The 15,080-nt window shown below is 38.1% G+C and overlaps 2 protein-coding genes across 2 annotated transcripts; one reads left to right on the forward strand and one right to left on the reverse strand.

Moving 5' to 3' along the window:
- Positions 1 to 918: 918 nt before the first annotated feature.
- On the reverse strand, positions 919 to 10,442 carry LOC105447389 (junction-mediating and -regulatory protein). The gene is given in 11 exon segments (XM_030976387.1): positions 919 to 1,155; positions 2,152 to 2,674; positions 3,127 to 3,222; positions 5,150 to 5,236; positions 6,412 to 6,606; positions 7,506 to 7,600; positions 7,603 to 7,669; positions 7,721 to 7,724; positions 7,972 to 8,143; positions 8,593 to 9,532; positions 10,227 to 10,442. Coding segments are annotated over 10 exon segments (2,346 nt in total). The 5' UTR covers positions 9,518 to 9,532; positions 10,227 to 10,442; the 3' UTR covers positions 919 to 973.
- Positions 10,443 to 10,579: 137 nt separating this feature from the next.
- On the forward strand, positions 10,580 to 13,080 carry LOC591785 (transmembrane protein 186). Its single transcript, XM_030976388.1, has 2 exons — positions 10,580 to 10,689; positions 12,268 to 13,080. Exon 2 carries the CDS (start codon positions 12,319 to 12,321, stop codon positions 13,078 to 13,080), a length of 762 nt encoding a protein of 253 aa, XP_030832248.1. The 5' UTR covers positions 10,580 to 10,689; positions 12,268 to 12,318.
- The last annotated feature ends 2,000 nt before the right edge of the window (positions 13,081 to 15,080 follow it).

Genomic DNA, 15,080 nt, shown 5'->3' on the forward strand with positions numbered 1-15,080 from the left:
TATTTTCACTTATGCCTCAGTCACACCTTTGCGTATTGCTGCGTATTTATGGCAAGGTGTTTTAACATTATTCCTATTTCTTGCTATCAAGAATTACCATTGCTTTCCAACAGAAAATCATTTCTTGATATCAAGAATTCATTTCTAGATATCAAGAAATAGGAATAAGTGTTGAAACAGCTTGCTATAAATACGCAGCAAATACGCAAGCCAAATACGCAAAGGTGTGACTGAGGCATTAGCGAAGTGTTCTAAGTATGATGTAATAATCATGGCAATAGTCAATAGTGTGTCTTTTATGTTGCATCATTGTAAAAGTAAGATAATACATATCCAAAACAACATAAAGGTGCACGAACTGACGTGATAAAATATGACATCAATCATTGAAATTGAAGAAATTTGTACAACTTACTGATCGGTGGTTGCATACCTAGTTTTGTTATTTCTGTACTGCAATTCCATCGAGGTGGGCATTGCCATTGTGGCAAACTTGGTGCAATATATTCAATGAGCATTTGATATACATCTTGCATTCATTTCAAACTTTACTTCAATAATTGTCTTACTATCGTTCAAAGTGATGACAAAACAAAGCATTTGGGGGAGGGGGGGGGGGGGGGGAGAGGGCCAGAGGGGTCTAATTTGGGGATGATTTTCTGGAGGAAAAAAACATGCTCATGTTGTACGTTTGAAATAAATAGTAATAGATATAGTGTGAATATTGAGTTCCCTTCTTTAGAACTCCCTGGTGTGAATACAGATTTCTAAAATACTTGATGGCAGTGAGGTTCCAAAAGTTGTACATCTATTACAATGTTTGTGGGGGGAAATCAATTGAATCTCCTAATTCAAATACAACATTAACAAAATGAAATTTACATCAGATTTCATGAAAGCATCGAGATCTGTTGTCCAGATACATTTTTAAATGAAAATAGACTATGGATTATAAGTGACAAGGCTGTTCCCTCTAGAGAAAGTCATCATCCGAGTCGCACGTCTCTACGGTTTCAACTTGTGATCTGAGTTTACTGATTGCATTGAAGAGTTCTGAATTCTCCCACTGGGTTTGTTTCTGGGCGTCGCCGTTACCTTCCACCTGCCGTAGCTTGACACCCTGGCGAATCAGATGCAACATGCCCATCATAGGGTCTACGAATAAGGATAAAACACAAGGGTCATTGAGGTCAAATCAAGTTCAGATGATATTTGTATTCAGGGACCAGCACAAGTGAGCCTTTAACATAGTTGCACAACAGTTGCTGCGTATCCTCGAAGAGCACAAACACATTTGCTCAACAAATTGTTTTTCATCTTTCATTTTGTATTTCAACAAAGAGAAATTGTGTAAAAAACAAAAACAAATTGACAAAAATTGAGATTACATTTATTTTGACATATGTGTTCTCTATGTGAAGAGAGTTAAAGTTCAAAACTTTAAAATGTGTTATTTCTGTCTCTATAATTGACATATATTTATGTCAATGCATTTGTTTGCACCTTTCTGCTGGGCAAACCACAAATTGCAGTGCAAGAAATATGGTGAAAACTGATGACCATCAGCCACACGGCAGCTAATGCGCATGAGGGAGGGGGGGGGGTGATTCTGTCCAATGTGTCCCATATGACATGTGATATTTATATATCCATATATACCATGGCCTCATGTTAAAACAAATTATCACTTCTTGTCAGCTCTACAAACTGTGATACATAATCCATTACTTATTCAATGAATCAATCATGAAATCAATACAATAGTTAATCTGATAAGATCAAAGTGCGTGTTTGAATTCCAAATTAATCTGCATGAAAGCAGATAATGTGCGGCATTATATAACTAATCTACACATGTATTGCATAGTGGTGTTGCACAATGTTACAATTTCAATACTTGCATGCACGACTCATAGAAAAATGAAGAGTTTGACTGATCCATATAACTCTCCAACTGCAGAAAGAAACTACAATTTTCATGGACGGAACATGCTGGAACTAATCAAAATACAATGACATAAGATTCAATTGTCTAAAGATTAATATCAAGACTATCTAGAAGTAGGCATTTGGAAAGAAATACATTTATGAATATTTACTCACAAATTCATATAAAAATGATACTCGCTCCTACTAGGAACATGAAAATACCTTTGTCTGTTTTATGTGCACCATCTTCATCACTGCTCGTTCTTTTTTGAAGTCTCTGTCTAGCTGATAGGATGCTATCGAGATTAATACCAGTTGGAGGGGCTACCTCTGCTGCTTGCTTCTTCTTCCCACCAACCGGTGATCTCCCCCTACCACCTGTCGTGGGAGCCATGCCCGGCTGAGATGCTGGTGGTGGTGGTGGTGGTGGGGGTGGTGGGGCAGGCACGGCTGGTGGAGGGGGCGGCGGTGGCGGTGATGGAGGAGGAGGAGCACTGACGGGGGAACCAGCTGGAGGAGGATAAGGAGGAGGTGAGGGTGCACTTCTGGAAGACCCTGGTGACTTCGATGGGGATTTTTTGTTCGAGTTGGGTGAACCAGGCTTGGCAGATTTAACTCGGGACCCAAGTTTGGATTTTGACATTTTAGAGTCTGTTGAAACTGATGAACTACTTCTAGTTTTAGTTTTGTCCTCTTTATGTTTCTTGAATTGGTGTGGTTTAATCGTCTTGGGACTTGGATATTTCTGTTTTAAAAAGAGGGGGGGGGGGGGGGGGGAGAGAGAAAAAGAACAATTTCTTTCTTAAATGGAGAGACCAACATGATGAATCTCTGAGAAACTTACATGTATATGGGAATATATTCAATCAATTATGTTGTTGACTTACTGGAAAACAAGTCGTAAAATTTAATAGTAATTAGAATAACATATAAACATTTATTAAATTAAATCTATTGTCTCGTTCAAATACTGCAAATGATCATACTTTTAAAATAAAATCAAACCAGCATAAACGATTAAACACCATTTGATTTATTCGACAATCAAACATATCAATGGAGATTGAATTGACAAGCTCCACAACAATACACAATGAGAAATTTTCAACACAACTTTGATCAATGAAAAAAGGCAACATCATTCTGGATAAAAAAAGAATCTTGAAATTATTAACCACAATCGGATTCAATTCCTACCATATTGTAATTTTTCAATCTCTCCATTGTCTTCTGTCTCTCTGCATTGAAGAAGTCTTTTTTCTTCTGTCCAATGGCTGCCTGTTGATCACGTTTCTGTTATTAAAATGTAAGCCAAGTCATAACCATAAGTTTCGTCATCATAACCTACCTTCTTTAGATCTTCATCCATCCCTTTCTATCTATTAGACAAGTTAAATACAAATGAAATACACTCTCAGTCAGTTATCTTTAACATCTACAATCTACATGTATAATAGTTTTATGTAAATCCAGCATATATCTTCCTGATGATTATTTGGTTAATTTTTTGGTGGTCATTGCATCGATAGCAACCAACCATCACAGCTGAGAGCACTACGGAAGAAACATGCAATTGTAAAAATCACAAGTAAATGATCTTTGGTCATTTGAAGGGTGGTTTGTTGTTTGGTTTGTTTTCCCCGACTGCGAAGGAAGCATGTGTTTGCTTGCAAGTAAGCAACCAGGGGGACAACGACTTTATGTCCTCTTCGACGGACTTGGTAATGAGGTTTAATGCCTTACCAATGGAGCATCACCAATGGAGCATCAAATTGGTTTCGACCCAGGACCTCCCGGTTACGAGACCACTGCTCTACCACTGAGCCAACATGCCTCTTATTAAAACCAAAATAAGAGAGATATCTTCCCTGGCATCATCTAACCATTAATGCTTTCATTTCATTTTTGTCATCTATTTCTTATATCTTGATGACCACAGAGTCCCAGTGGTCAAGTCACTCCCTGAAGGGTCTGTGCTATTCCATACCAATAAGGTGGTCTGATCTAAGACCCCTGTTACACATACGTCTGAAAGTGGACTGAGGCCGGCCCCGAAGGCGGCTCGATGTATGTGTAACACCAAATTTTTTTGAAAAGCTGGACTGAGGCCGGACCGAGGCCAGGTGGACTCAGTCCACCTCTGGATGTGGTTTGAGGCCGGCCTCAGTCCCGCCATCAGTACGTGTAACACCAAAGTGGACTCGGGGCCGGCTTATAAGCGGAAGTGACGTGACCTTTCATCATATATCAAACATATACATCGGGCACCCTTTGCCACCTTCTCTTATGATATTCTTTGTTTTTATCATTCTATCACTTTCTCTTTCTGTCTTTCCTTATGTTATTCTTTGTTTTTTATCATTCTATCACTTTCTCTTTCTGTATTTTATTATGTTATTCTTTGTTTTTATCATTCTATCACTTTCTCTTCTGTATTTCATTATGTTATTCTTTGTTTGTATCATTCTATCACTTTCTCTTTCTGTATTTCCTTATGTTATTCTTTGTTTTGATCATTCTATCACTTTTTCTTTCTGTATTCCTGGAGTCCGCCCCAACGTCAGCTCGTGAAAAGGCGACGTGAGGCCGGCCTATGTGTAGATGCAAAATTGCGGGCCCGAGATCATGTGTAACAGGGGTTTGATGATCTCGAGGCGGCTTCAAATTGCAGGCATAAGGCCGCCTCCGGGGCCCGCTTTAAAAGCCGACGCATGTGTAACAGGGGTCTAAGCCAAGGTCTAGTTGGACTATCATCTTGATAGAACAACAGGGGGGTGTTTCAAAGATCATAAGTCGAACTTAACTCTAAGTTGGACTTTAAAATTATGGAGAGCCATATGTAGCCTTAAAATAAAATATATTCTAAAAATCATGTATTTTAGACTTTTTATAAATTCCACATCAAGAACATAAAATCTCTGTGATAAAAGAAAATATAAATGGTTTGAATCAACATCTTATGCCTTTTAAAATCACTTTTAAAAAATATTTTCTTAGATGCTAACGGCTTTCCATAATAGTTAAGTCCAACTTAGAGATAAGTTCAACTTAGGATCTTTGTGAAACACCCCCATGATATTCTATAAGTTTACATGTTGTCTGTAACTTATGGGGACAAAATAACTAGGACTTGCCCAAAGACACATATGGCATATAGTTACTTCAGAAAACACAGATTAGAATTGAACCGGCCTGATGAAGGGCCCGTTTGACTACTTACCATTTGGATCTTATGGTGCATCTCATGGTCTACTTCCATCTTTCTGCTACCTGCACTCTTCTCATTGTTCTGATTCTTACACAGTTGCTGCAATAATAATGGACAATGTATTTATTAACCCATTGAATATACAATTCTCTCTTTCCCATAAGCTTTTATACAGGAGACACCCTTTTCCAGTAGGCAAGGGGTTAAATTAATGTTTCAAATACATTACATAATCAATTCATATTTCACTGTAAGATTCATCCTGAGATTAACTTACAGGCGACTATTACATTTAACACAATATTTCTAATAGGTTCATACCTTTTGGTCTTAGTATTGCATGGTTATTCTAATGCCATAAAGAATGTAAAACAGTTATTGTCTTTCAATTTGCTGTTTAAGTAAATGGGATATGCTAATAATATAATAACATTATTGTAATATGTTTAATGTTCAATCATCATTTGTCATTTGTGCTTTTTTTTGGACAATAATGATCATTATTACCCGTATCAGACATCTGAGTTGGTAATTTACAAAACCGTATTGCCCTAGTTTTCACTAGCAGTGGGAACGGAGGGGTATATTCTTTGTATTTTCCTTGGTCTCCCTGCTCGTATAGACTTTGCGTGTAGAGACGAGTGAAAATATACCTTTGTATTTTCCACGGTCTCGCATCCGGGCATCTTGTATTGACCGCGCCGTATTTTGTCATTTTCATTGCGCATCTATTATGCGTAAAAGAACCTGCGCACTTTGCGCGCACTCTATTGTGACGTAATAATCGCACCAAATGCACACTGTTTGCAGTGTATCAAACATTTTCGTCAAGCACTGGATGCACAGTAGTGATTTGACAAAGTTTGTTCAGTTCTTTGAGATTGTCATGGTGGATTTTTGTATTTGCTCTAGATGCCTGATTTGGATAACAATAAAAATATTGACTGGCTTTACTTTCGGGGGATATAAGAAATATTGACGGCGCTAAGACCATATTGCCCTCGTCTTTCGACTCGGGGCAATATGATCTGAGTTTGGTCAATATTTCTGATATACCCCTCAAGGCCAGTCAATATTATATAATTATTTGCTTATGTTTATTTTGAATGATTCTCATTGGTTATGTATGATTATTTGTATCAATAGTATTTGTTGAGTTGTTTTTTGTTAATAAAGAACTATTTTCCTTATACACTACAAAGTACCACATCAGTAGAGCATATTGAAAATATAAGAAGATGGTCCTAAAACATAACTTATCCATCAGATCTTACTTTATTGTTTCTCAGTTGAGCTTTCCTTTTGCTGATGCGTGCAAGCCTTGACCTCAAGACCTTTGACCTTGTATATTTCTCCTCCAGCGTCCGACTTTCCTCCTCTCTGACCGGTCCCTCCTCCTCAGCAAAGACATCCAAATCCAGATCCTCCACGTTCTCAACGGCATCGTAGAACATTACATCATCCTCTGCCTCTGTTATCAGAGAAAATGAGAGAACCATAATTACATACATGCATACAGAGAGTGAAACTTGTAGAGTGAAATTTGTATGGAAAGATGACTTAAAACAAGATACAGAAATTGTTCTTCAAGTTCATAGAAAGGTGGTCTCTATGAAACAGTTTCTTTAAAACGTGTTTCAAGAAACAATAATCACTGGTACGAAATACATAGCTTTAAATGAAAAATAATATAATTGGCATTTATATAGTGCCGTCTATCTAGACAATTCTATTCCGAGGCGCACAAATTAATTATTAACCAGGCTTTAGCCTAGCTGCCATTACAGTGCTCTAGCATTTCAAGGAATTAATTCCTGCCAGGTACCCATTTACCTCACCTTGGGTCAAGTGTGGCAAATGTAGATTAATGCCTTGGCAAAGGATATTAGTGCCGTGTCATGAATTGAACCAAGACCTTTGAATTTCAAGTCAAGTGCTTAAACCGCTCGACTACAACACTTCTACGATCGCAAGTCTTTCAATACAGGTGGTCCCTAGCCTAACAACCTTAAGATTTAAATATTTATATCATTTACCAAGATGTGATCTAAAAATGGGAGAAAAAAAGAACCTTACAATACATGCTTTATTATCATTACTAAGAGCGTTAATGACTGATAATCACCTCCATAATCTAGTGAATTTTATTTTTGTTTGGAAACAATCATACGAGTCATGTAAATAAGACATTATACCTACAAATTTAATCTTCCAAAGAACTTTTATCATCACATATTTACTTTTAAATCAATCAACAGTCCACATGAATTTTGAATGGATCATCATCTTGGAAATTGGACAGTACCAGGTACCTTTGAAATTATGCATTAGGCTTCAATCTTTGTAAAGATTTGTAAAGATATCTAACCTTGAATTTCTGCTGTAGCTGTTTGAGTTGTCTACTGCATTGAGACTCCTGATCTTGTAGAATACTGAGCTGTGTCTCAAAGAGTTTCATCTGGAGTTCAAAAGCTTTCCCTGTAACCTCTCCACCTCGCGTTGGAACCCTGCACCTTCATCCAAACATGCCAGCTTCAATCACAAGGTAGAAAAGAGTCGCGTTCTAAACTTCTATCTTTAAACTGGACTTTGGCATCATAAAAATAGGAATCATATCACTTTTAACATTTTGAATTGTAATTTCAATTTCATTCAATCAATCATTGATTTATTTTGTTTTCATGAAAATACAATCAAAGGAAATAAACATTCAAACAACAAATGAATGAAAATACAGAGTGAGTAAAGGACATTTTCTTTGGAATAAAATGTAAAAGAGACATTGAAAATTCAACACTTTCTACTATCATGCATATGAACCAATGATTGCTTACATCTTGTTTAATCTTGCCGAGTTCATGCTTGTATTATCCCTCTTGGCTTGAAGTAGCTGTAGAGTGTCTTGTGAGAGGGTTTGCAGCAGGTTGCTGAGACGCTCCTCTCCTCCCATTTCCCATGATGCCTTGCCAAACTCCTTGCTGTCCGATGTCATCTGAGTGACGACGGCTGAAGAATTATAAAAAGCCGTGTATTAATTAAATACAAAAGTTAATGAAGAATATGTAATTTGTAACATTGTCACTAGGTCATCAGGTTTATGAATGTTGGCCCCCAACCTCTAAGAACTCCTGGATCCACCCCTGCAATATAGACAAAGAATTATCTTCTGTGACTTCCTATCCATCATCAAGTTATAACATGGTTAACTACTTTCCTCCTTTTTAATCATAATTAGCGAAATCTAAGAACAAATTTCATCAAATAGTAAGAAATAATTTCTTTCTTACTAGAGAAAGTTTAAAAAGTACATAGTTTCAGGCTTACCACATACTTAGTTGGAGCCAGAAGGGCATTAACTCATATACTTTAGCACAGAGTTATTATTCTTTTGGCTCCAAACAGATGATACCTCGTATCAAGTGAGACATTGCTCACCTGCCTGCAATTAAAGTTACCTTTTGTTGTTTTCATGCACTCTTGAAAATAGTTGATCCTCAACTTGTTGATTGCATCAATAGACTCCACATAATGTTCCTGCCATTCACTGTACTCCATGGTGCATTTCTCTCTCCCCTTCATACTCATAGACTCGTCCTCCAGTCTCTCCTGCAAATTCAGTAAATGATCAAAGGCTAGTTCCCTCAAGTCTAGATAGGGTTGGAGGTATAAATTAAACAGTTCGGCTTGAGCTGAGGCTAGGTCACATAAAATCCCATCCTCCTTCTCGTAGAGTTCCATCATATCCTTCATTTTCTTCACGGAAGAGTGTTTCTTGTGCGATGTCCGTATCTGCTCCTCCCACTTTGCGACATCAGCTTCATAAGCATCTTGCTTCAGCTTACCATAGCTTTCCACATAACCCTCAATACCAACATGCGAGTTAAAGAGCGTATCAGTCACGAGCTTCTTCCCGGCAATTTCAGCTGCCGTATCAAGGTACCTCACAAGCTGTTCATCAAAGTCGTCTGGAATCTCAAGACTGTACACCCAGCTCCAGATGCCGCGGGGGTCAAAGGGCAAGGACGGTGGGTATTCACAAAGCTCGGGTTTCACAAGGCACATCTGCTCGTGGGCGTACTGTAGTTCTTGAATGGACATCAGGGTTGTCCAGCCCTCTTTGGTTCCATTCAGCGAAGGCCTATCTTTGGAAATACCTACGTCCTTGTCAGGATTACCAGGTTTTTTCCCTGGAGGGCCAGTGTTGAGAGTCCTTCGGATCGCCCGTTGCTCCGCTTCATGGCAGACGATAGCGACTTTATGAAGCTGCTCGTTCCAGGCTACCTTGAAATGGAGATGAGATGCTTTACTTTTAGCTTCAGAGGTTTGAAATGGATCAGGTTGGATGGCTACCCAGTCATCTGAACTCACTTGTCTCTCCATCACGACACATTGATTCTGTAATAGATAATAGGATTTAGTCAAATTAATGCACTATAGTATAGTATATGACTCCATCCCTTGGTTAGGACGTTAATTGGAGAGTCACCATCCTTGCACGTTAAGAACCCACTGCACTATTTGTATAAGAGTAGGGGAAACCCCGGTTTAGTGGTCCACCTGCACACCCCAATCAGGCCGAGTATATACAGCATCTGCAAAAATCTTCAGTATTGAAGGAGGAAGATTATCTTGAAGAAGAAGACTTGTACTATACTATTATTTAAGAGAAAAATATATACCACACTGTCATTTAACATGCTGCTGATCAATGAATTGCCTTAAAGCTTATCTGCCATAGTTTACAGGAGGGATTAGACTGCCCTGCAAGGTCACTGGACAGGTGGTTATCTCATCAACTCAGCTCTCAGTTAACATAAGAAAAAGAGGATCATGGGGGGCCAATGGTCACCGATTAGGCATTGATTGTTATATAGAGGGCGCAAGTAGCTACAAGTAGTGCAGTATGCCTTTAATGGTCCTAACTATTGTCATATATGAATTGCTTTAGTTTAATAATGATATTACCAGAAACTTTAAGTGCTATTTATCTTGCTAATTAAGTCTAACTCTAACTCTAAAAAAAACACTATTTTGCATGGTGCGAAATTAAATTATTGTGAAGAAAATGAACATTTAAAACAAAACTTACATTTCAAACCATGCAAACAGCCTGTGCAATAACCTTGGCTTGCAAGTTGAAGAGTTGAAACGAAAAAGACAGTCTTTAGTTAACATCAGACTGGACCGTCATGAATAGTACATTGTACTTTATTTTACTCCACGTAGCTAGTAGTAGTACTAGTCGACTGTAGATCTGCCTTTTTATCACGCATTGACATGTCACACGACAATGGATAATTCACTTGGCCTAGATTCTGTAAACAATAATGACGTCACCTTTCCTGGTTTAATGCTTGAAGCATGTGCTCCTTTCTTTTTTCTTAAAATCTTGCTACGCGTATGTAATGCTATACACAGAGAGTTAGAGATGTGGTTCCAGTAAACAAGATGTCTGCTCCCATGTCTGCCAGAAACGAGAAAGGAACATTTTTAAATCCTAATTTTCAATTAACCGTCGTCTATATTTCCCTTTAAAAGCAGCTATTGATTCGGTTAGTATTCTTTTAAATTACTAGTAGTATTTTTTTTTCTAAAATGTATTTTCCAGCGATATTTCTGCGACAATATATTGTTATGCAGTCCCGTTTGTATGTTTTTGTGCAGTAGGCCTAGACCATACTACAATACAGTGCGTCCCAGAAAAAACGAAACCGAGAATTATCGATGTTTTATCATAACTTAATCACAATTATAATTAATAAATGACACATATTTGTAAAGCTTAGATCCTCCTCTTTCATTTGACGCAACTCATATGATGAATATTTCCCGCATGAGTGATTAAAAACAATTTGAAGAGAGGAAAGCAAAAAGTCATTTGGCTTATTTTGGCGGGCGGTATCTGAATTTCAAGGAGAAAACCACATTTTTATTTCTAGAAAGTTAATTTCTGCCCTTTCATATGACACCTCAATCAGGAACAAGGAGCCAAGAATAACAAAGTTCTGTTTGTTTAAAGTAATACTTGCATTTCCATAATTTGATTAAACAAATTTGTTGTCACTGGCTGCCTGCCATAGCAAGAAACAGAGTTGACAAAAGACTGAACTCCGTTTCGTTGACGATCAGCCATGCATCAAGTCTTCCGTCTTCTTTGTGCATGGCTGATCGTCAACGAAACGGAGTTAAGTCTTTTGTCAACTATGTTTGTTGCTATACTCTCATGCTTAAACAGCTCATGTTAATTGTTGGTTTAGATAATGGCATTGTAAACAATTTCAAGTCATTAATGCCTGATGTCTTGAGAGTAAATTCTATTTTAATTCATATTGTATATGGCTTATGGGGGTGCAACCATAGTTCGCTATCTCAAAAATTAGTAATACTTACAAAATTTGATATCGCAAATGGAAAGAAACTGAAAATTACCTAGACATGAATTACCAAACGTACAGCACCAAATTTTCTTTAGCATTGGTTTTGACATTGTGAAAATATTAAAAAAGATTGGCAAATTTGTCGTCTTTTGCGTCCATTTAAAAAAATAATTAACTTGCCGACAAAGTCCTAGGAATCTTAATATCAAGAGAAGCTGTTATCAAAATTGTAAGTAAGAGGTAATAATACCAACTGATTTGGTGATATTGTACCTTACAATACTTTACCTTAAAAACTACCGGTATGCAACTATCTTACATTTGATGGATCATTTTTTGTGTGTATCAGCTGTAAGCTTCTATGTGCCAATTAAGGTCTCCTTATGATTTTTTTCATCAGTTGCAACACATTCTGATCCAACATTGAATTTAGAGATCGTGATATCTCCAGAATTCTTTGACGATGAATTTCCCAGTTGCACCAACTTGTAGTCAAAAATTTTGCCATCCATTTTGTTATAGTTGAACTGAATATGTTTGTGTAGAATCATGAGAAATCAGGGATCAAATATCACATTTCCAATTTTTTGTGTAATCTTTGCAACCTTTGGTCACTACAGGATGTTATTCCTACACTTGATTTGCAGTACATGTAATCAGTTCATAGATATGGGGCTTTATGTTTGATCTCTGCTTTTTTAGTTTAATTTCAACTAATCTTTCTGTTTGTTATGTCCTCTTTAACAACTGCAGCTAGAATCCTGTGTCAGATGTGAAGATTTTATACCAGGCTCAAGAACCAGAATGCAGGCTCTATTGAAAGTTGGCCATGGCCAGAAAGTTCTGTGTCGATTTCTTCATATTGCACCCCTAAGGAGTCCTAGCAGACACAAACTACGGAATGCTGCTTCTGTGCTTCAAACTCGGAACATAACATCACAGAAAGTTGTACCAATGGAATACTTTCCTACCACAAAGTTTGGCAGGACACCTCTTCAGTCAAGGGATATACTTTGTCTAGCCCAGCAGAGATTCCAAAGTACTGTGAGAGGCAATGAATCTAGAGACAAAGTTGCAGATGGTCAAGAGAAACCGGAATATAAACCTTTCTACCGTCTTCCATACATCGTTGGTCTGAGGATACTTTCACGGGTCAAGATAGCCCAGACATGCTTTACATTAGCCATCCTTCCTCCACTCTATAACTATCATGAAGCTGGTATGGTGTCGACATGGCAACTACAGCTCTCCATCGGCACTGCGACCTTTGCCCTCTTCATGCTCTACACCATGAGCTTCTTCCTGAGGCGAGTGGTCGGGGCAATGTACCTGCACCGAGATGGAGACGTTCTCAAAGTCTCCCATTTGACATTTTGGGGGAGCAGGAGGGACACGGTTCTCCCTGTAATGGACGTTATCCCTCTGAGTGAAGGAAGCAATAAGGCCGAAGATGTATTGATGAAACTGGAGAGATACACCACAAAAGACATTCTCTACTTCACCCTAAGATTTGGGCGTGTCATTGATGTAGAAGTTTTTGAAAATGTCTTTGGTAGACCTCAATGATGCCTTATACATACAGTCTGTCAAATTGATTGATTTGCAGATGATAGGATTAAAGAAATTCTTGTCCAAACTTTTAAGATAAGGTCAAGGAATTCGAGAAATCAAAGAAATTTATTTCCTTGTAACTGTGTGTACAAGCTTGCAGCCCAGCAATACCATAAAGAGAATTGTGCAGACTAAGTCGAGCCTTTTATGTGAATGTAAGTTTTCAGAGATACTTTTCAAATTAGTTAGAGATATAATGAGACAATTTAAAGACATTTTGGATGTACAATTTTATGTAATGTGTACAACAAGTTTAATACAGTGTAAGCTGGAAACAGAAGTTAATTGAATCTGAATGCATGAAAACACTGATCAAAATGTTATTCCCTTTTCTTTATGTAATTTAGAACACTTGTTCCTAGGAACAATTACAATTTTTGTTGATATGTACTAGAGTGGAAAGAGAGAATGAAAGATACAGATGTGGAGAGGGAAGACAAGGAGAATGAAAGATACCAAGCCTACTGAGTATAGACAGAGAGTATAAAGAGAGAATGTGAGTAGAAAGGGTTGAAAGAGAGTCGAGAGGTGAGGGGAAAAGAGAGAGTGACAAATTATACAGAAAATCGAGAGGAGAGGGAGAAAGAGAGAGTGACAGATACTCCGGCAGATAATACAGAGAGGCGAGGGGGAAGAGAGAGTGACAAATTAGACAGAGAGGAGGGGGAGAAAGAAAGAGTGACAGATACTACAGAGAGGAGAGAGTGAAAGATACTACAAAGAGCAGAGATGAGAGGGGGAAAGAGAGAGTGACCGATACTACAGAAAATAGATATAAATAGAGAGAGATTAGAATACATAAATGGTAGAAAGAGAGTGAAACGTACCAATGAGACTGGAGAAGAAAAGAGAGAGAGTGACAGATGCTACAGAGAGGAGAGAGGGGAAGAGAGAGTGAAAGATACCACATATAATAGAGGGCGCAGGAAAGAAAGAGAGAGTAAAATATACTACTGGGAACGGTAGAAAGAGACGATGATTCAGTGGAAGAAAGTACAGAAATAAGGAGGGTAGAAAGAGAGTGAAAAGTACAACTGCTTGAAGAGAGGGTAAACGTTTTGAGAAAGTGAAAGGTATTTCTGATAGTAAAGATTAGGGGAGGGGTTGTCACCCTGTCACTGACGGAGAAGAGAGAGTAGAAAGGGAGGGCGAAATATACCGCTGTATGTGAAGAGAGTAAGAAGAGAGTGAGTTATTTCAGTCTTATACCATACGATCAGAGGCGGCGGACCCGCTGAGTTCTCCCCTCCCCACACTTTTTCAAGTACCCTAAAGTGCTCCTTTTTACATAGGAAAAGTGACCTCTTTTACTTCAGAGAAGTGGCTTTTTTTTAATATTTATAATAGGTGCCCCTTCCACATTCTGATAAGTGCCCCCTTTGCCCATATTCAAATCTGAGACGTTCCCTTTTACTTTACCAAGTGCCTGTTTTCTTTATAACAAGCTTCCCTTCTCCTTCTGATACGTGCCCCTTGCCTCTTTTCACGTCAGATAAGTGCCCCTTTTATATTGACAATTGCCCCGTTTTCTTTTTAATAAGTAGCCCTTTCCTTCATCAAGTGCCCGTTTTTCTTGTGTTTATAAGTGCCCTTTTCCATTCTCACAAATGCCCCTATTCATAGCAGGTGAGTGGCTATTCTCATGTACAAGAAGTATCCCTTACCACATCTGATATGTGCCCCTTCACATCTTATAATTGTCTCTTTTTCAAATCTGAGAGGTGCCCATTTTATTATGACACGTGCCACCGTATCCTATCTAATAAATGCCATTTCTTCCTGATAATCGCCCCTTTTCCTTTGTAATAAGTGCCCCTTCTCCGTTCTCATAAGTGCCCTTTTTTCATCTCTGGTGAGTGCCCCTTATCAGGTGCGAGAAGCGCCCCATTTTCACTTCAGATAATTCCCCTTTTAAATTTGAAACATGCTTTTTTTTCTTTTTTTAATAAGTGTCC

The sequence above is a fragment of the Strongylocentrotus purpuratus genome, unplaced genomic scaffold (genome assembly GCF_000002235.5).
Source record: "Strongylocentrotus purpuratus isolate Spur 01 unplaced genomic scaffold, Spur_5.0 spur5_scaffold_9, whole genome shotgun sequence".
Classification (NCBI taxonomy): Eukaryota; Metazoa; Echinodermata; class Echinoidea; order Camarodonta; family Strongylocentrotidae; genus Strongylocentrotus; species Strongylocentrotus purpuratus.